The sequence below is a fragment of the Staurois parvus genome, unplaced genomic scaffold (assembly GCF_062004578.1).
Source record: "Staurois parvus isolate SC_StPar_1 unplaced genomic scaffold, SC_StPar_1.0 ptg000294l, whole genome shotgun sequence".
Lineage (NCBI taxonomy): Eukaryota > Metazoa > Chordata > Amphibia > Anura > Ranidae > Staurois > Staurois parvus.
In genome coordinates, this window is record NW_028318090.1 from 1,851,010 (window position 1) to 1,874,165 (window position 23,156).

The 23,156-nt window shown below is 41.7% G+C and overlaps 1 protein-coding gene across 1 annotated transcript in view; it reads right to left on the minus strand.

Annotated features, from left to right (window-relative positions):
- ITGA1 (integrin subunit alpha 1) overlaps window positions 1-23,156 on the minus strand; it is a 190,037-nt gene that overhangs the window by 125,967 nt on the left and 40,914 nt on the right. Inside the window, exons 2-3 of the mRNA XM_089682692.1 lie at window positions 2,152-2,272; window positions 1-107 (exon numbers count right to left, since the gene is read on the minus strand). Of these exons, the coding sequence (XP_089538818.1) occupies window positions 1-107; window positions 2,152-2,272 (228 nt within the window). The remainder of the gene's footprint in view (window positions 108-2,151; window positions 2,273-23,156) is intronic.

Genomic DNA, 23,156 nt, shown 5'->3' on the forward strand with positions numbered 1-23,156 from the left:
TTGGCAAGTTAATCTTAATGCATTTTGATCGACCATTTGCTGGACATTTATACACATCTCCTGTCTTGCGAGCTGGTTGTCCCTCCAGGGGTGAACCAATGAGCACCCTAAAAGTCAAGGTATTGTTAGTATAGAAAAATAAATTGCTATATCACATCACAGTGTTATGAAAAATGCATGGCTACTAGTCTAGTGAAACAGTACATACATGTTGTTCTGTGCAAATTAAATGGCATTCACTCATTAGTTTTACCAATTTTTGCCCAGTGTGTAAAACTGTGGCTGTTGTGGGAATGGAGAAAAACAACATGTGCCTCCAGTACCGTTTATATTTGAGAGAGAAAACCATACAATAACATGTATGCTGTAATAGTAGACAATTCCTAATTATATTTGATTTGACAACATTGGAACAAACAATATCCACTAAATGGATATTACATTTGCCTTGCAAAAGACAACTTTTCAAAAAATATATATTAAGTTATAATAAGTAATTGCAAGCGTATATGTCTTTCCATTTTTATGAGAATACATTAAAGTTGAATTCCAGGAAGTTATAAATGTCACAAATTAAAGTGTTACTAAACCAGGACCCTACATTCGCTATATCTGGTCTCCCACAGACACGGAACATGGAAATGCAATTATTTTAGTAAACAAACTACTAAATAACTTTTCTCATCAGCAGTATATAGCAGTTGTCAGGAATGGACTTGCCAATAATGGTGGGACTCACCTGCCTTGTGGGCTGCAGTACCAGGGCTGGCCAGCGGGTACTCTCAGCAATCAGAGACTCACCCCTGCAATCAGCCAAACACCTGAAGCTGATTGCAGGGGTTGTATTTAAGGAATGGCCAGACTCACAGTCAAGGCCTTGGTGTGTGCTTTCCATGGGCCCCTGTACCTTGTATCCTGTGTTCCTGTTCCTGTTCCTGTCTGACTTGTTGCCGGCCCTGCCTGATCCTGACCTCTGCTGACTTCTCCTGCTTGATTCCTGGCTTGTTTGACTACTCTCCTGGACATCCCTACTTGATCTGAAATCCTGTTCCTGACCCCGGCGAGTGACCTGACTACTCTTCTGCCTGCTGCCTAGTACCATACTGACCCGACAGTTATTGACCCCGACTGCCTGACTACGTTGTGCTTCCTATATATCAGTTTAGGTTGGGGTTCGTTTCACCTTATTGTATATATTTGTGTTAGCTTTGCATTTGGTTGTTGCACTGCGTTTATGTTTATGTTGTCCTTAATAAATAATCTTATTTACACACTATACCTGAAGTCTGCGTTTCCCTGTGTCAGTCCACACACCTCTGGTCATACCTGGAGCCCTGACAGCAGTCTTGTGACTTCTATCAGTGTCCAGCCAAGCACTGGTTAATCTTGTAGAAGTTTTCATTGTCCTCTGACTGTCCTATGAGGCTGCATAACCCCTGATCCTCTGTCTGGGCAGTGCCGATTGGCCCTGTGCTGATCACAAGCATCCGCCCAAAGAAAAAAAAAACTCTCTAGCCATACACACTAAACTAAGCATGTGCAAAGTGACTCCTAGAGCTCTGTACTATCAGCAGATGGATTGGCGACAGTAGAAGAATGGAAGGATCAGAGAAGACAGGATCAAAAAGCATTTTTAGACAATGCAGAGGATTAACACCTTAGGTTCCACAATGAGTATAACAAGTGTGCTTTACTGCATATACAGACTGATTTTACTGCTGTTTAGTAACACTTTAATACAGCATTTAATATATTTTCTAGATGTAAGTATCTGAGTTTGGTATCAAAACTTGGTATCAGCCTCTTGCAAACCCCTAATCACCAGATTTAAACTGGGGGGAGGGTGGGGGTGGACTGAGAACCATCGAGTTATGCATCAGAGTCTCCCTTAGATCAGAGTCCCCATTGCATCAGGACACCCATCAAAATCCATTTTACATCGGTGTCCCCTGTTACATGGAGGACATGGGGAGGGGGGATTGAATCATAGATGTAACCAATGGTCATCAGTTTGGAGAGCCCTGCATTTAAGGAAGTTTCAAATATAAAAGAGATTGATATGATGATTTTAATTTAGCTGATCACATTCATCTATCTAAAAATACTGTTAATTGCACTAAAAAAAATTGACACAGTGTAAGACTACTTTACCATTTTCCTTCCTCATTTTCGAATTGCTGAACAGTATATCCAAACATGTCATCCACAGAACCACTAAATGATAATCCATTCTTCACATCCACATTGAAACATTCTCCGCTCCTAAGAATGGCTGTAATTCCAAAACACAGAACTTTCCATTAACACTAATTCTAATAATATGGTAATAATCTAAGTCCACTAAACAATAGCATTGATAATAACATTTCCTAATTTGCTGTATATCAGTTAAAACATAATCTGGTCCAGGCAGGCATGTGGTGCCTTTTTCACTGCACTTGAAGTTTTACTCCCATAGGCTATGGGCTATAATTGATAGTTCACTGGGCTACCCATTACAAAGCATGGCCTGCACATGGCCCAACCACCTAATACCAGTGACATTGAAGGCAAAAGAAGTCCAATTGCCTAAACTCTTCCACCTCTTGTTGGAACGTCTGTAGCATTTATGTAAAACCCCTATATTCTGAAGGTGCAGGGTTTGGAGCTGATTTGAGGTCTTTATGTGCATTGATCTGAAGTCTGAAAGTGCATGTATTGGGGCTAACCTGAGTTCTGATGGTGCATACATTGGGGCTGATCTGAGGTCTGATGCGTATGCATTGGGGTTGATCTAAGATCTGACGGTGCATACATTGGGGCTGATCTGAGGTCTGATGTGTATGCATTGGGGTTGATCTGAGATCTGACGGTGCATACATTGGGGTTGATCTGAGATCTGACGGTGCATACATTGGGGCTGATCTGAGGTCTGATGGTATATGCATTGGCCTGATCTGAGGCCTGATGTGCATGCATTGGGGTTGATCTGAGGTCTTATGGTGCATGCATTGGGGCTGATCTGAGGTCTGATGGTACATGCATTGACCTGATCTGAGGTCTGATGTGCATGCATTGGGATTGATCTGAGGTCTTATGGTGCATGCATTGGGGCTGATCTGAGGTCTGATGGTACATGCATTGACCTGATCTGAGGTCTGATGTGCATGCATTGGGATTGATCTGAGGTCTTATGGTGCATGCATTGGGGCTGATCTGAGGTCTGATGGTACATGCATTGACCTGATCTGAGGTCTGATGTGCATGCATTGGGGCTGATCTGAGGTCCGATGGTACATGCATTGGCCTGATCTGAGGTCTGATGTGCATGCATTGGGGTTGATCTGAGGTCTTATGGTGCATGCACTGGGGCTGATCTGAGGTCTGATGGTGCATGCATTGGGGCTGATCTGAGGTCTGATGGTACATGCATTGGTCTGATCTGAGGTCTGATGTGCATGCACTGGGGCTGATCTGAGGTCTGATGGTGCATGCATTGGGGCTGATCTGAGGTCTGATGGTACATGCATTGGCCTGATCTGAGGTCTGATGTGCATGCATTGGGCTTGATCTGAGGTCTGATGGTGCATGCAGTGAGGCAGATCCAAAGTCGGATGCTTCATGCATTGAGGAGGATCCAAGATCAGATGCCGCATGCATTGGGGCAGATCCTAAATCTGATAGTGCAGGGTTGGGGCGGATATAAAATCTGAAGAAACATCATTTATTATATGACTATTTCACTGGCACGCCAAATGTCTTAAACTCTGTTCAAGGAATTACAAATTATATTGATTTTAATTAGTCTACTATAGTAATCTGCAAGTGTATGGAATAAAGGATTTGCAGTGTCATTGGGGTTGATTTACTAAAGGTAAATTGGTTGTTCACTTTGCAAGAGAAGTTACACTTTGCAAAGGAATTTCCCCCAGCGTTTAGTAAACACAGTAAAAAGAATATCCAATCACGTGCAAGGAAATTTAAAAAAACTGCATTGTTGCTTGCACATGATTGGATGATGGAAGTCAGCAGAGCTTCATCACTTTCATTAAACCTTGGGGCAAATTCCCTTGCAAAGCGCAACTTCCCTTACAAGGTGAACTGCTGATTTGCCTTTAGCAAATTGAAGAGACAATTTGGGCTGTGAGTAAAGTGTTTGACATTATTGCTTGTATATGATCACCCCAACTTGGGGAGGATTATTATAGTTATATTTATTTCAGGTACTTATATAGCACCGTCAATTTACACAACTCTTTACATATACAGTTGTGCTCAAAAGTTTGCATACCCTGGCAGAAATTGTGAAATTTTGGCATGGTTATTGAAAATATGACTGATCATGCCAAAAAATGCTCTTTTATTGAATGATGATGATCATATGAAGCCATTTATTATCAAATAAAGATGGTGTGGTTGTTTTTAAGGAGTACAATACGGTGATACTTGAACAAAAATGAGCTGTTTGGTCGAGGTGTCAGAAAGAAGCTTTTACTATACCAATGCCACAAAAAATCCCAGTTACAATATGCCTGACAACACCTTGACATGCCTAGCCGGGCCTTTTTGTGTCATTGATGCAGTAAAGGCTTCTTTCTGGCACCTCGACCATGCAGCTCATTTTTGTTCAAGTGTCATCATATTGTCAAACCACAAAACAACCACACTGTGTTTTTCAAGAGCAGCCTGTATTTTTCATGTGGTTACCTATGGGTTTCTCATTGTATCCCAAACAATTCTTCTGGCAGTTGTGGCTGCAATCTTTCTTGGTCTACCTGTACTTGGCTTGGCATCAAGAGGTCCCAGAATTTTCTACTTCTTAGTGGAAGTGATAACGACATATTCAAGGCTTTGGACATCTTGTTATGTTCTTTTCCATCTTTATAAAGTTCCATTACCTTGTTACGCAGGACTTTTGACAGTTCTTTTCTGATCCCCATGGCTCAGTATCTAGCCTAGTCAGTGCTTCCACATAAGAGCTAACAAACTCATTGACTATTTACACACTGACAATAATTGCAATTTAAAAAGCCACAGATGTGGGACATTAACCTCTAATTGGCATTGTAACCCGTATGTGTCACCTTGTGTGTCTGTACCAAGGCCAAACATTCCAGGGTATGTAAACTTTTGATCCGGGCCATTTGGGTGATTTCTGTTTTCATTATGATTTAAAAAGGAGCCAAACAACTATTTGATAATAAATGGCTTCATATGATCATCATCCTTCAATAAAAGAGCATTTTTTGGCATGATCAGTCATATTTTCAAAATCAATGCCAAAATTTCACAATTTCTGCCAGGGCATGCAAACTTTTGAGCACAACTGTATATATATTGTACATTCACATCAATCCCTAACCCTCAAGGGGTGTACAATATAAGATTCCTAACTTACATTCATATACTAGGGCCAGTTTAGACAGGATCCAATTAACATACCAGCATGTCTTTGGAGTGTGGGAGGAAACTGAAGTACCCAGAGGAAACCTACACAGACACAGGGAGAACATGCAAACTCCAGGCAGGTGGTGCTGTGGTTGAGATTCAAACCCTAGTACTGCCAGGTAGAAGTGCTAACCATTTAGCCACTGTGTTGTTGAGGTGTACATTGGGATAGGGATTGACTGCCAGCATTATTTATTTATTGTATAGAGACTGACTTTTTCTTGTTCAAATATTTTATTGTTTTTTAAACAGGGAGGAAAAGAAGGGACAATGGGGATATACGTTTCTTATACAGAAAATTGCAGAAGTAGGCATCAATGACAACAGAATCTGTACAGGAAGGGTGGAGGAGAGGGACGGTAGGTTTGACAAAGCAAGAAAAAGTTTTAGGGGGTGGAAGATGAGAGAAGCCATTAATTTAGGTGCATACAAAGTTTTGACAAATAGATATGCACGCTCCCCAGTGTAGCATAGGGGAATAATAACATAGTAGAGTTATACTGAATGGTCAGGGGGAGAAAATAATAAAAAAGGGGGAAAAACAAAAAAAAGGGGGGGTTGGGATGGTCAGAGGAAGAGTGAGGAGGGGTAAGAGGGGGTAGGTGACTCCACAGTTAGCGGCAGTAAATGGAGGAATATGTGGGAATGATAGGGAGTGGTACCAGAGTAGCATGGAATATTCATTACGGGTTTAGAAGTGAGTCATCAAAGTTTGGCGGGAGGAAGTGCTCTACCCAGGGGTTCTAAACATTCTTGAATTTAGGGATGGTATCTAGAATTGTGGTTTCTACTTTGTCGTGACTCATAGCCTGGGTAACTTTATTTTTAACTACTGCAATGCATAGTGAGGGGGATTTCCAAGATTTAGCTATGACCTGCTTGGCTGCTGTAGTGACTTGTAGGATAAGTTTGAATTGTGAGTGTGTGATGCCAGGGGGGCGTAGCTTGAGCAGCGCAGTGGTCGGGTTCAGTTGGAGAGTTTTTGCGCTAAGTTTAGATAGTATGCTAAAGACGTCCACCCAGAAGACTTGGTCGATTGGACAGTCCCACCATATATTGAAATGTGTACCCAGGTTTACATAGCCTCTAAAGCAACTGGAGGGGTAATTAGGGGTATACGTCGCAATTCTTGCTGGGACCAGGTACCAACAAGTCAGGACTTTGTAGTTGGTTTCTAGGGCTACAATATTTTGTGATGACGATTTAGAATTGGACCAGATATGGTCCCAGTAAGAGGGGTCTAGTTGCCGGCTAAGGTCCGTTTCCCATTTGCGTATGTATGAGGGAGGTGACGTAGTGATCGAGGTTGTGAGGAGGGAGTACAAATATGAAATGAGGCCTCATCTATGGGGGTCTTTGTGACAAGGGGGACATGGTGTTCATTTGACTGGTTGCTATGGTGTATGGAGCGTAGAAATGTTTCAATTGTAGGTATCTAAATATTTCAGAAGCTGGGAGTTCATAGGTTTCGCGTAGTGAGGTAAAGGGTTTAAATTTGTTCCTAAGCATGAAGTGATGGGCCAGGATAAGGTTGGCGGAGACCCAGTGTTTGAATACGTGTGGAGAAGACCAAGCCGGGGGAAAGGCTGGGTTTCGGAGATATGAGAGCAGGGGATTATGTTATGATTGTAGAAGATAGCGGGATTTCAGTTTATCCCAAAGCAGCAAAAAGTGATAAGTGATGGGGTTTATAACAGAGACTGACTTTTTATTAGGAGGCAAGGCATTTTTCTGGAAGGCTGCTCCCACACCCTGGAAATCAATGATATTTAAGAATATATGAAACCTGTGGGATATACAGTTGTGACCAAAATTATTCAACCCCCACTGAAATTGAGTGTTTTGGCCAGTTTGACATTGCTTTTGATCATTCAGTCATCTTGCTTACATTTACATTAAAGAGGCACTTGTAGGTCAGACAAATATAACATAACAGTTATAATGAAATAACCACAAATGTCTTTTCTGTGCTCACAGCATTATCAGTTTTATTCAACCCCCAAGTGACATTCAATCTTAGTACTTAGTACAGCATCCTTTTACAGTTATAACAGCTTTTAAACGTGAAGCATAGCTTGACACAAGTGTCTTGCAGCGATCTACGGGTATCTTCGCCCATTCTTCATGGGCAAAGGCCTCCAGTTCAGTCACATTCTTAGGCTTGCGCACTGCAACTGCTTTCTTTAAGTCCCACCAGAGGTTCTCAATCGGATTTAAGTCTGGTGACTGCGATGGCCACTCCAAAATGTTCCAGCCTTTCCTCTGCAACCATGCTCTAGTGGACTTGGAGGTATGCTTGGGATCATTGTCCTGTTGAAAGGTCCAACGTCTCCCAAGCCTCAGGTGTGTGACGGACTGCATCACGTTTCCATCCAATATCTCCTGGTACTGAAGAGAATTCATGGTACCTTGCACACGCTGAAGCTTCCCTGTACCTGCAGAAGCAAAACAGCCCCAAAGCATGATTGACCCTCCACCATGCTTCACAGTAGGCAAGGTGTTCTTTTCATCATAGGCCTTGTTCTTCCTCCTCCAAACATAGCGTTGATCCATGGGCCCAAACAGTTCTAATTTTGTTTCATCAGTCCACAGAACACTATCCCACAACTTTTGTGGTTTGTCCACATGGCTTTTGGCATACTGCAGTCGACTCTTCTTATTCTTTGGAGACAGCAAGGGGGTACGCCTGGGAGTTCTGGCACGGAGGCCTTCATTACGCAGTGTGCGTCTTATTGTCTGGGCTGAAACTTCTGTACCCACATCTGACAAATCTTTTCTCAGTTCCTCAGCAGTCACACGGGGACTTCTCTCCACTCTACGCTTCAGGTAGCGCACAGCAGTCGAAGTCAGCATCTTCTTTCTGCCACGACCAGGTAGCGTTTCAACAGTGCCCTTTGCCTTGAATTTGCGAATGATGCTTCCTAAGGTGTCTCTTGGTATGTTTAACATCTTTGCAATCTTCTTATAGCCATTGCCCTTCCTGTGAAGAGAAATCACCTCTTCTCTTGTCTTCCTGGACCATTCTCTTGCCTTCACCATGTTTGTAACCACACCAGTAAATGTCTAGAAGGAGCTGAGTATCACAGTCATTTTAAAGCTGCCTAATTGGTGCTTATTATGCTTGATTGCTGCTCGGTGACATCCACAGGTGTTTTCAATACCTGATGGAAAGCACCTGTATGAACCTCTGTTCTTCAGAGTGGTAGTCTTTAAGGGGTTGAATAATTGTGGCAATGAAGAAACCACATAAGAACCATTTACTACTGTATTACATAAACAATTGATGTCATTTTAGTTGCATTTGGGTAGTTACAACGTCCTTGTAGGATTTGATTCTGAATACAATTCCAAATGTACACTATAGTCCCTAAACCCCTTTACAGCATTGGGGGTTGAATAATTTTGGTCACAACTGTATAAAGTTGTTTATCAACTCTTATCTTGATCATGGCCTGTTGGCTTGCAGCAGTGATCTGGTTTATAAATTGTCTTATTATTTTTTTTTTTCTAGTAGAAATTACGCCCAAAGGAAATCTGCTTTTACAGTGAGTCTTCGGAAATGTATTCTCCTCTATTCTAGTCTTCCCTGATTTTCTATAAATAGCCGCTGCCTTCAATTTATGCATCTTTCTCTCAAGACAGTACTGTGTGCAATGACTGAAGATTCACATTCTGAAAATTCCACCAGGACATTCTCACTGCTGTTTCATGGAAGAATTTCTCTGTGAACTTAAGAGTGTGACCTGTGTGAAACACAATGTTTAATTTTATTTACTATGAAGTCCCAGAAGGCTTTCCAATATGCAGAAAGTAAATGACAATAATACACTACACTTAAAATTGGGCTAAATACTGAGCTGAGCATTTTTACCAAGGAAAGCCATAGCACAATGCAATGCAAATCCTAATTCTAAGCCATTCTTTAATATTTTGTCATTAACAGTTTAACCTCCCTAGCAGTATGATGATTTCAATATTTCTGTGCTCAAAGCGGTACATTTTTTTTGCATGGAAATATGTTGTTTTTTTTATTGTAGGCCTGTAATTCTTAGGAATAACTCACTGAAATCTGTCCGAACAAGAGTCTAGTAAACATCCCGGGTAGGATAAAATTTGAAACACAAAATCCTAAATTATAATATAATAAATAATCATAAAAATAATAATATAATAATAATAAAAAATTTAATTTAATAATGTAATCAAACCAAAAACACTGACATTTGCATAAACACGGTATGCAAACGCGGCTAAACAGATGTTTTTTAACCTACGTTTTCCAGCAGTCAGTTTCCATTGTTCAGAAGTGTCCCGTGTACATGGAGCCTAAGGCTTCTATTTAATAAATGGGGTTTGCATGCTGTATATTTCTTAATATGTGTGCTAATATAGCGGCTGTGACACATATGGGTTTATTTACTAAAGCTGGATAGTGCAAAATCAGTCTCACGTCTGCATAGACACCAATCAGCTTCTAACATCAGCTTGTTCAATGAAGCTTTATCAATAAACCCTGGAAGCTGATTGGTTTTTATGCAGATGTGAGCCTGATTTTGTACTCTCCAGTTTAGTAAATGAACAACTAAATATACAGATGAAATACATTTAATGTAGCTGTTTTACCTGACAAAGAATTTGCATTTCTGTCTGTCCAGTCCTGACATTTACCAAGCTTCATCACATAGCACAGCAAGGTGGATGACAACACTTACAGATAAGGAATATAGGTGTGCAGGGGCGGACTAATCATTCGGGCACCCGGGCTCTACCCGAGGGCCCGGGGTCAGTAGGGGGTCCCATGAGATGCCCCTGGTACCTTTCATACGCTTTTTTGGGTGTGGTTTGAGTGCGGGCAAGGACATAGGGGCCCCATGATTTCCTATTGCCCGGGGGCCCTATGAGTTGTCAGTCCGCCCCTGCAGGTGTGAACTCTCTCCACCCTAGCCTGATGATTGGACAATGAAGGGACAGCAGGAGACTCATCACTTTGCTCAGGGCTGTGGATAAGGGGGTACCTCCTGTCCTCCTGTACAGGACCTAGGCCAGTATGGGGGCCCAGGCAGCTGGTTGAATCTGATGTGGACAGGGAGGGTGATTGGCACAGTGGGGGGGGGGGGGGCAATTACTGGAACCAATCCCCTGTATGGCTCTTTGCAGCAGCTGAAAGTTGGCTTTCTTTCCTTTCCCTCTCGTTGGCTTTCAGCTGCTGCAGAGAGAGCCATACAGGAGATTGGTTCCAGTAATTGCCACCACACCTCATCGATCACCCTGCCTGTACACCATACATTTCTCCCTGTTTCCCAGGTCCCCACCTCCTTCTGCCCCCACTCCTGCAGTGCTGCCAGCTTCCCACGTCTCCTCCCCACCAGCGGCTGTAAGCACACAATATGATCCTTCAGGATGGAGAGAAGGGAAGGTTCCGTATGTACTGTATGTCACATTTACCAGCCCCTTTCTTTCCTGAATGAACCCAATGAGTGATTGGTACAAATTACTCACTGTGTTCATTCATAATTGCAATTCTATGCATAACACATAGAAAACAAGTTTTGTTTAGGGCGGGGGGCCCTGTCAGGTTGGCTATATGGGGCTCCATGGTTTCTAACAGCAGTGTCCTGACTCTGCTGTCTTATTCTGTCAGCATGTTCTGTGTAAGTGCATGCTGCTTACCTGATTGGCTCCTAGTTCTGCCTTTCTCTCTCCCAGTCTAAGTGCTGCTCTATAGAGGCTGATACCAAGTCAAATTCAAGAAATTTAATGAATACATAGCTGCATAAACCCCAGGAACTGAAAAACATGGGACACACAATTACAGAATCCTGCCTCTCAGAATCAATGTGTGTGGAGGAGGCTTCCTATGACCTATGCCCACAACAGAATAAAACGATAGGACTAAGGCCCCCTTAATTTAATGTTGGCACAGGGGATTCATTAACATAGCACCTCTTACAGCCTTGTGGCCCCTAGATAAACTGAAAAGCATGCACCTTACTATTGCTTCTATAGGTCTATTTTTGTATACAAGGGAAGTGCTGTGTATAGTGTGGGGGTTTGGAATAAGGAGAAACAAATGGGCCAGTTAAAGTGGATAATTCAGTAATATTTAAAATGGAAATTACAATTTTTTGGGGTCAAATGTATATAAATTTTTCAAATTCATATTTTTTAAATTATGTTTACTTGTAGAATTTTTATGAAAAACCTTTGTTGTACATATAAACACTTAATACAAGGTGCAATCATGACAAATGATTCCCAAGGCAATATGGATTTTCTGAAGAGAGAGAACAGTAAAAGCAACTTGACTGTCTGTAAGCTTTTAGGTGAATCCAGGGCTGCTGTTAGAAACCATGGGGCCCCATACAGCCAACCTAACAGTTTGCTATGTTTCAGTTATGAATGAACACAGGGAGTGAATGATACCAATACCTCACTGTGTTCATTTAAGAAAGGAAGGGGATGGTAAATGTGATATATTTACTGGACTCTTCCCCCACTCTCCATCCTGAAGGATCCTATTATGTGCTTGCAGCTGCCGGTGGAAAGGAGAGGAAGAAATCTGGTAGCGCTGTGAGGGTGGGACACAGGAGGGGCCTGGGCAGCATGAAGAAACGTATACTGCACGGGGAGGGTGGTGAGTGCGGCAGGGGGAGCAATTACTGCAACTGATCCCCTGTTTGGCTCTCTCTGCAGCAGCTGGAAGACAGTGTGAGGGAGAGGAGAAGAAGCCAGCTTTCAGCAGGTGCAGAGAGAGCCATATAGGGGATTGGTTCCAGTAATTGTACCCCCCCTCCTTCCCTCACTGTGTGATCACCCTCACTGCCCACATCAGATTAATTCAGCTGCCTAGGCCCCCTTGCTGACCTGGGCCCAGTACAGGAGGACTGGGGGTACCTCTCATCAATGGGCCTGGGTGAAGCCTACTGAATTAATCAAGAGGGAAGAGGAGAGAGGAGAATGTGCCACTACTCTGACTTACAGTGCATGCTTGTTTGTGTATATTTCAGCTTGAACTATTTAGCTCTGTAAACAGGCTTCCTTTTGGAAAGTTAATGAGGACGAAAAAGGAGACCAGATCCCCACATGTTGGATGGGTATAAAATTACTAAATATGAATATATCTTTTTAAATTATTTACCTGACTAAATAAGGAAAACAATCTTTTCAATTATATTTTTAGTTCTGCTCATACAAAAATAAAATATAGTACATACAGGATTACTATACATTCCTATTTTATTTTATAAGTCTTTGCCATAACAAGAAAATATACACAAATCCATTTCCAGTCTCTAAGTTAATATCTAATGAAATTTACAGTCAGTTATGAATTGTCTGATAGAGTAGTACACATGACTGTTGTTCAAAATAGCCCTCTATTTTAACTACGAAATAAAAGTGCCAGAACACACTGCTGGAATGCATCGTACCAATCCTGCTTTTGTTACCAAAAGGTTAAAAGTCTCTCAAAGTCTCAATGACTGAACTAAGCCACAAAAGTCATCTTATTCTCCAGAAGAAACAGCTAATTGACCAGAAATCTGGGATGCCTTGAAGACGATCATATTTGAAATGATTTTACTACAATGTCCTACAAACAAATGTATTGTTTGGCCTAACTCTATAAAGAATTGAGAATATTCAGTATGTTCGCATGTATTAAAAGTATACATTATCTAGAGTGCATATAATTTGAATTTTCACAATAGAGTTGCTGTCTATGGCATAAATGCAGAGAATACAATTGCCCTTAGATCCATAAAATCCCAAGGAATCAAGTATTATCATAAATACAGCACTCCTTGTGGAGGCATTTTGGCCAACCAGATCAGATTTTTATAAATATTTAGGTAATGCAATGTTTTTAATTGAAGGAAAAAATCTTAAAAGGATTATAAACCTTCCTACCTGCACCTTGTGTTTTTCATCTGCATAAGATGTCCATTGGTCAAGCCACTTCATGGTGTCATTTGCTACCCTGTATGCACAGCCTATAATAGAGTAAACCTTCACATTCTGGTGTCAGAAGTTTCTGTTTGTATCCAAACATGAGGCATTCAGCATAGCACTGCACAGGTTGAGCAAGACCTCTATCTTTAGTCTGAGAACTGACACATCCTGTGAAGAAACTACATGTCCCATAGTCCCTGGGTCTCTTAGGACTGGTTCACACCATACGTGCAGAACAACTGATGGAAACTGATGTGCAGATTTCACTTGCAGAGATATCAGTTTACATGGATGCTTCATATTGCGGATTCCTGCGCAGAATAAATATGCACGTGATACTAGTGTTGTGGTGTGAACAGGACACATAGCCAACAGTTGATTTTGTTGATTTTGTTGTGCCCTTGCAGAATGCATGCAGATAAACTGATGTCTCTGCACCATGGTGTGAACGAGCCCTCAGTCTACCACTGGTTCAGGTGCAGTAATTACAACTGACATAGCCACCAACAGCCAAGGCAATCATAGAAAGATCATCATGCTGGAAGACATGTTTTCATCACATTTGTTATTCAACACAGAGGAAATAGCAAGGCATGAATTGGATGATGTGTGACCCAGAACAAAAAGTTGCCTCTTCCTTTAGTGAATAGGGGCAAGCTAGGTGAATGAACACATGGACATGTGTGGGTCAATCATCCATGATACTGCAAACTGCAATCACATCATTACAATGTAGGGCAAGCAAACAACACATTGAATATAGCTACAATAATACCTAGTTAAAACAACCACAAAAAATCTGAAAGGGTACAATGTCTCTAAATGTTATAGCTACTTTGGGGTACTGATCATCTTTTGAACTTTTCATGTGCGTACCTGAACAAGATTCTGGAAGAAGCGGACCATGGGTGAGCTGGTTGTCTTTATATGATTGCTAGTGTGGTCATATTATTTTTTATATAGAACTCTCTCTTCACAACTTTTTTTATGGTGCTGTTATGTGCTATTTGAGTTCAAAGTAGACTCATTAGGTTCACTTAAAAAGAAAATGCTTGTCAGACTAGTGGCTAAAGAGCCCTGGAGATGTTTTTGTGACAGATGTGCGCCATTCTTTCTTAGATTTCAAGCCAGGGTTCTGTGGCTTTTTTGTTTTAGTTCATGAAGAAGAGCGTGTTTTTGGACAACTTCTTGCCAAAAATTAAAAGAAAAATGCATTATTCAAAGAACATGAACTCCTGGCAGATATAAAAGACACAGAGCCATGTATTCCTATGCACATCATTAAATGCAATTTTAGGCAAGCAGTGGAAGTATCTTCATTTGCGCTAGAATCAATGTGCCAGTACAGCAAGGCACAGGGAGGAAAATAAAGAAGCAACACAGGGAGCCAATAAGGTGTGCTGCAATGCAAGATCACCAACAAATCTGTTTTCAAAGTTATATTCATTTTTTTTTAGAAATTTTATACATATTCTTTTTTTTTAACCTCTAACAGGCAATAGTTCTACAACATACTTGCTCAACTAACCAGACTTTGCTGCTTAGCTTGAGGGCTACTTTTTATATAAAACATGTGTTCCTTTTGATTAAATTTTGTTTAAAGCCCACCAACAACAAAATATATGGGCACGTGTCATTGGGATATTATTTGCTTCAGAATCGCTTCTGTCCTCAGGCATGTCTTTGGGAATGCAAAAGTAGCTAGAAGCAGACCAAATGCTGATCAAAAGGAGGTCAACTGCACCAGTTAACGAATTTTGGATAATCCCAGAAGCATCTCAACTGATGCATAAACAGGCTGCATTTGACATCAAATCCCATTGACATAGGCCCTTAAAGTGACACTAAACAATATCCTTCCCCAAAAATAATCCATGTACATCCACTATTTAATGAATTGTAATCTATTTTCCATGAAATAGTTTCTTAATTTTTTTTTTTACTGCCACCTTGTAACAGCCTCCACAACTTAATTTTTCCCGCCTTACTTTGGAACAAATAGTGCACGTTATATGCTGTCATGTTCACTGCTCTTATGTACACTACAAATCCCATAGTCCATAGTCCATCTCAGGAGTGAGCAAGAGAGGGTGACTACGTTCCTACATACAGTGGGATCATGGAGAAAGAACGTAGCTACCCTGTAATAGGAAATTAGATCTTAGCAGCAAAATATTTAAAAAAATGATTTGTAGATTTTATAGGAGGCTCAGAGCTATATAATTGACTTTTTGGGTTAAGTATATGTAATTCAATAAAATAATTTTAGTATCACTTTAAGCAAAAAAGAAACACATATATTAGACTTTTTTTCAGAAAATCCTAAAATAATGATTTGTGAGCAACCCTCAAAATTCTGGGATGTCGATTCTGGGATGTTGAAGTAGCTTCGAGTGCTGCACACCAAAATATCCCCTTGAAAAAAATTTAAACCAGTCATACACATTTAGGAGGTTTAGAGGTTGCCCCAATGCAGGGCTGATGCTAGAATATTTTGTGCCCTGGGCAAGATCAACTACTTAACCCCCTCCTAAAAAAAAATAAAATTAAAACAGTAGAAAATATTAAATCAACAAAACATGAAACTGCTATTTTCTTTTAACTTGCAAAAAATAAGTGCCATAAGATGCCACCGGCACCAATATTAAAGAAACATCTGTGTTACGGACGAACTGTGTCTGTGGCTGGCAGTGGCAGGGTGACAGTTGCAGTGAGTGGAGGATGATGGATCCACACACTGACAGATCCCAGGCTAGAATTCCCCAGGCAATGGGAAGAGATAAAACGCTGTGACAGCAGGCAGCTGAACTGAGCAATCCCACACAGTGACAGATCCGACACAACACACCACAAGCAGATCAGCAGGCACTAGAACAGCAGGCTGTGGGATCGTGATGATGTCATCACTCACTGACACATTCACATGTGATGGATGGCCGGCCGGGTCACACTCAAACAGACACATCAGAGTCAGACATTACCTTCCTCCGCAGGCGCAGCTCTGCCTCCGATGATGAATGGGAAGAGAAGGGCTGGAACTCTACATTGATTAGCAGCCGCCAACCAGCTTGCAGTATGGGATTGAGTCTGAGAGGAACACTGGAAGCAGCAGCAGCTCAGCTGGAAAACTACCTTTCCCTCGGGGCTCATCGGCTAGTTAGGTGAGGAGTCCCCAGGTGAAATGATGGGATCTCTAGCTAGTCGGGCCTAATTCCAGTGGAACCATGTGTTTTTATAGGCTTCATCTTTTTTTTAGGTCTTTCATGCAGTTTATTTCCTCTATACTACGAAACCAAAGATCTAGAGAAGGAGGGTTGGGGTCTTTCCATTTCAGGGGAATGCAGCCTTGACTGGGTTCAAAAGATGGCCAAGTACAAATTTCTTATTTGTTTTGAGGGGAATTGAGGAGTGATGCGAGAGGAAGAACGTCAGGCAATCAGGAACACCAAAGTCAAGCAATTTCTGGGTTATCAATGTAACCTCCCTCCAGAAAGTCTGAAGTAGTGGGCTGGACATAAAATGTGTAGGGTCGTACCTGCAGTTTTTTTACATCTCCAGCATAGATATTTGGTGTTGGGGAACTGCCTGTGGAGATTTGTGGGGGTTCTGTACTACCTCCTGGGATTCTTAAAATTGGTTTCCCTAGTTTGTGTGCAGACTGAGAATTTCTGGGCAAGCTTTAGAATCCTATGTATGGGAAAAATGTACGGTTAAGATCCTCTTCCCATTTGGTCAAAAATGGAAGGTAGTAGTCCTCTGGTTGAGTCACTTTTTGAGCACTAATCTGTGGATCCTAACCATATATATCTCAATACCTCATCCACAGTAAATTGGAAAATATTAGGTTAGTCAATTTTATGTAAAGCACAACAGATTAGGGTGGGCTGACCTTTGATCAAACAACCCAAAAAATTAAGCTAATGCATCTGAAAATCCAATAATGTAATAAACTATACTGTACTCAGCTGAAGCTGAATTTGGTCTGCAAAAAGCTGACATTTTTACAAACAGATAACTGGCTAATTCCATGACACAGCATGTGTTTTTTCTCTGTGTGTTAACATAATCCACAGTGTTCTTAATACTAAAAAAACAACCAAATGGTTTTCAAGAATTTTATCTGTTTTATATCCATGAATTTAAAGAATGCACGCTGCTCACAAATCAAAGCTATTATCCCTGTTTCTTTCGGTCACACGGCATTTCCGCTTTCCCTAGTTCTGTTTATGTAGAAATGTACCGTCCAAGCCACATTTAGACACAAATTATTATTATTTCAGGTACTTATATAGCACTGTCAATTTATGCAGTGCTTTTAAATATATATTGTACATTCATATCAGTCCCTAACCCTCAAGGGGTGTACAATCTAATGTCCCTAACTCACATTCATACATACACATATTAGGGCCAATTTAGACAGGATCCAAATAACCTACCAGCATGTCTTTGGAGTGTGCGAGGAAACTGGAGTACCTGGAGGAAACCCGCACAGGCACAGGGAGAACATGCAAACTCCAGGCAGGTGGTGCCATGGTTGGGATTTGAACCAGCGACCCTAGTACTGCCAGGCAGAAGTGCTAACCATTTAGCCAATGTGCTGCCCCCCAAATGACTATCTAGCCATTGGCAGAATTCTTTGATTGCAGGTACAGGGTTGTAGTATATGCTAATTGTTTACGTATATTTCACTTTTATAGTAGTACTGAGCTGCCCCTAATAAAGTTTCCAGACGACTGCTCCCTGCATCTCCTGTCTGTTGTCATCACTATCAATGAATAAGGTAACTCAATGAATTATCCTCTCAGTCAGCTCAAATAATAGATGTCCATACCCTTGCCAGAATCACTCAAAATAGAATTATTCCCAGACATTATCTGAGAGAAAGGTTTTTGCTGGACTACTACTGCTTTGTACGGGAAGTTAGTGATTTCCCTTTGGCAAGGTGTTTAAATTTTGTTTTTATCAGTTCCTGCTTGCTGAACAAATATGGTGGCGGAGGGAGCTTAAAGAGATATTAAATTGAAAGGCTAACTTTTTAAAATAAAAAAAGAGGTTATACTTACCTACTCTGTGCAATGATATTGCTCAGAGTGATCCCTTACCTCTTCTTTGGCAGTCTCCTGATAGCGCTGCCTGCTCCCCCTTTTCTGAGTCTCCTCTCAGCAAGCTGGCTGCTAACCATGTCCCCTCTCCCTCCTCATAGGAGTTTGGCTGACAGCTGTGGGAGCCCATGGCTTCTGCTGCTCTTAGTGTCTATAGTGAAAGCAGGAAGAGAGGACAATGCTGGACTGATGATAGAACTCAGGTAAGTGTTTAGGGAAGGGGGTAGATAATGTAGCTGTTTTTTTATCTTAATGCAGGCAATGCATTAAGGTAAAAAAAAGAATTGTTAACAAAATATAATATTAATGAAACCTTACGGTTGTTCCTCTCAGGGCATCGTCCCCTAAATACACAATATCTCTAGGAACCCACCTGTAGCACCCTCTAGTGTGCTACTAGAATAGTGTAGTGTATTATAGGCAAAAGCATTGTGTATGACTCATGGTAGTTGTATGAGTCATGTAATTAACCGCATGCCGCCCAGCCACTGTACATATACGGCGGCAGGGCGGCACTCGCAGGCAAAACCACGTTTTAAAACGTGTGTTTTGTAAACAAATAGGGGGCGCGTGCGAGGCGCGCCGCCGCCCTATTTGTCCCGCGGATCACCGCCGCAGATGTCAGTCGCCGGGTCACAGCCGCTCCTTAGCGGCTATGTCCCGGCGATCGGCGGCACACAGTGACAGAGAGCACAGCTGCATTAGCTGTGCTGTCTGTCACTTCCCTGTCAGTTCGAGGATGAGCTGATCGAGAAAGAACAGTTTCTCTTTCTCGATCAGCCTTGTCCCGCCCAGTACACACCCCCGCCCCCTAGTAAAACACTCCCCTCACTCCTATAACCCTTCCCTGCAAAATAAAGTTAACCCCTTCCTCCCCATTGCCATTAGTACAGTGTCAGTTTTTTTTTTTTGCACTGATCACTGTATTTGTGTTTTTGGGGATGTTAGTGACCCCAAGTCAGTACCCCCCAATGTCAGAATGTCCGCCGCAGTCCCGCCATAAGTCGCTGGTCGCTGCCATAAGTCCCTGATCGCCGCCATAATTCGCTGATCGCCGCCATTAATAGTATAAAAAAAACCTAAAAATCCCAGTATCTTTCCCGCCATTTGTAAACGCTATAACTTTCACGTAAACCAATTAATTTACACGTATTGGGTTTTTTTTTAGCAAAGACATGTCGCAGAATGCATTTTGGCAGAAATTTATGACTAAATTTGATTTTTGCATTTTTTTTTACTTGACATGTTTTATAGCAAAAAGTCCAAAATATTGTTTTTTTTTCCTCAAAATTGTCAGACTTTTTTTTTATAGCGCAAAAAATAAAAACCGCACAGGCGATCAAATACCACCGAAAGAAAGCTCAATTTGTGGGGAAAAAAAGGATGTAAATTTCATTTATGTACCATATTGCATGACTGCGCAATTGTCCATTAAACTAGCGCAGCGCTGTATAGCAGAAAAATGGTGTAAATTGCAGTATTTATACCATAGTTTGTAGACGCTATAACTTCCACACAAAGCAATCAAAATACACTTATTGGGATTTTTTTTACCAAAAACATGGAGCAGAATACATTTTGGCCTAAATTTATAACCAACTTTGAGTTTACTATATATTTTTTATAGCTGAAAATAAAAAATATTGTTTTTCTTCAAAATTTTTGGCCTTTTTTTGTTTATAGCGTGAAAAATAAAAAGCGCACAGGTGATCAAATTACACCAAAAGAAAGCTCTATTTATGTGAAAAAAAGGACGTAAATTTCGTTTGGGTGCAGCATTGCATGACCGTGCAATTATCAGTTGAATTAGTGCAGCGCCGAGTAGCAAAAAGAGGCCTGGTCATTAAGGGGGGTAAATCCTCTGGAGCTCAAGTGGTTAAGGTCGAGTTATTGCAGGTAAGCAGGATGAATTAACAGGTAGTGGCTCTATCACCTCCTCCTAACTCTGGAGGGCCACAGAACCCTACGGAAGTCGGTAGGAAGAGGTGGAGGCCTAATCTGTAAATATCTGCTGGTATTTTGGCCCCTCTGTCTCCTATTTAAGGCCCAAACAATGGAGACTTTATCTTTATGGCTGCGTCTATGGAATGGTTTGGCATAATTATTTTTGGTATATTTTGGAAGCGGACTGACAGCACTATTACATAGAGGGAATCGATTCCTTTTTCACCAGAGGGACTGTGACTGCTGGGAGCTACTTTTTTGGACAATATAGGCACTTTAGCTGAGTTAATATGCATTCTAAGACATTTATAAATTGATCTATTTAGTCTGTCTTTGTAATGGACCGCCTGACAGCACCTCTATCAATCCCCTGGCAGAGCCTCCCCAGAGTGCGGAGTCTAAGCACCGGAGACATTGTTCACCAGGGCCCCTGATGGTGGGGATGGACTTGGAGTGCTCCGGTACCAGGTCGCAGCTGCTAGGTATCTCCAACAGGGGTAGAGGAGTCTGACAGGAGCTCCAGGGGGCTAAGAGTCTGATGTGAGGGAGCCTAGTGATCCCTGCGGGATGGATGGATGGATGAGCTAAATCAGTCGGTAACTAGCGGGTCGGTGAGGTACAAAACGGTAGGCAAAGGATAGTTGGGTCACACGCAGGGTCAATACCAAAAGATCAGATTTAAAGGGGAACATCCAGGAGCAGAGTCAGGCAGGCCAAGGGTCAGGACAGGAGAAGGCAGCAAGGTCAAACAATCCAGATCAAGATACTCACAACACAGGTAACAGCATACAAAGACCATTCGGCAACAAGTGTTTGTGCAGAGCTGGTTTAAATAGCCCGCCCTGCACCTGGCACCTAGGTCCTAGTGCCTGCCTAGTACTGTCAAGACGACGGGTGCGCCTGGGTCCTAGTGCCCTGCCACCTACACGTCTTGGCAGACACCTACGCCTGTGTAGACCCATGCGTCGCGATGGTCCCTGACAGTCTTCTTTTTTATTTTTATAGTGAAAATTAGAATAATGTAGAAAATTTGGCAACAGTGTAATGGAGAATTTAATGGCATCAAGTTGTTAGTCCCATTAGGGGTATTATAGACATTCTATCTTTTTTGCATCGTAGTCCTATTTCTAGGGGCTTAATATAGCCTATTTACAGCATCAGGTATAATATACAACAGAAACAAAGCACATCTGTAATATTCATTCCAAAAAGGTACAATCATGTAAGGCATACAAATTAAGAACACGAGCAAGATAGGTAGGAAGGTAGGCAGAGCAATAATGCTACCAATAGAGAAACACTATCAATTAAATCATGAGTATTCATTAGTCAGATAGTAAATGTCTATGAGTTTTCCAAACTTCCCATTTTCTGTCGAACGTTTGCATCCTATCCGGTAACGTATAATTAATTTTTTCCATGAGCATCACCGCATCGACTCTTCATAGAACTGAGGCTAATGGTACCGTGAGCGATTTCCAATGCAGGGCAGTGGCCCATAGAGTAGAAACACAGATGGTATGGATTAGCCTCATAGCCCCAGTCTGTATTCCTGAGATATGGGCTCCCAGTAGGCAAGACTGCATAGACAGAATCACCGGGGCATCTGCCGCAGCAGAGGCCACTTCAGAGATTTTGCACCATACCAATGAAAGGCTTGGGCAGGCCCAAAATATATGCACCAGGGTACCAGCAAGGCTACAACCCCGGAAACAAAGGTGGGAAGTTCCTGGAAACATGGTTAATACTTTGAGGGCCGTCTCGCGGACAGAAAGATCTAGAGCTCTTTCGTATATTTTCCACCATGGAATCCCAGTCCTATTCAGAAAAAGTAACGCCACTATTAGCCTCCCATTTCTGTCTATACAAGGGGGGTGAGGGAAAGATAGTTACTGAAAAAAGGCGATACAAATCTGAAATAAAACCCCTACCCCTAGGAGAGTCATGGCTAATACGTTCGAAAAATTTAATCAGGGACGAAGGTGTCAGATCAAAATGTGTCTTGAAAAAATGTCTTATCTGCCGATAACGATAGTATTCATGGAGTGGGTTATCAAAAAGTGTGTGTAACGTCTCAAAAGTGATATAAGACCCTCCTCTTTGAAAATCAGATAATCTGATAAAGAATCGATCAGACCACCAACAGAATGCCTGTGGAGACAAGAATGCTGTGATAAAATTCGAGTCTCCAAAAAATTATGAACCCGGTGAGATAGAGGAGACAAGATTTAATTTAAGTTTGTAACGGGACCAAAGCATCAGTGAGTGAGCAACAATGGAGTTATGGGTCAAGGGGGAATTTTTGTCCATAATATACCTGGTAGATAGAATGGACATATAGCCTGAGATTCAAATCTGATCAAAGGGACCTGGGAGCCCATTGCGATAGTTGTGCAAAGCGGGCCGACAGGTAATAGAGCCAGAAATTGGGGAGTCCGAGGCCACCCGCCCAATTGCGACTGGTATAGGACTTATGAAGTAAAACAAGGACATTTGTTACACCAAATAAAATTATTAATCATCTGTTGAAAACGATCTTCTAGAGATGTTTTTGAGACCGAGTTTGGGAGTGCTCGAAATAAGTATAGTAATTTCGGCAAAACATTAATTTTCACTGCCTTGACTCTGCCTAAAAATGAGATAGGGTATCCATGTCAGATCTTTAACAAAGTAGAAAGGCATGACATACATGGTGGGTAATTAACTGCAAATAATCTCGAGTAGCTTGGA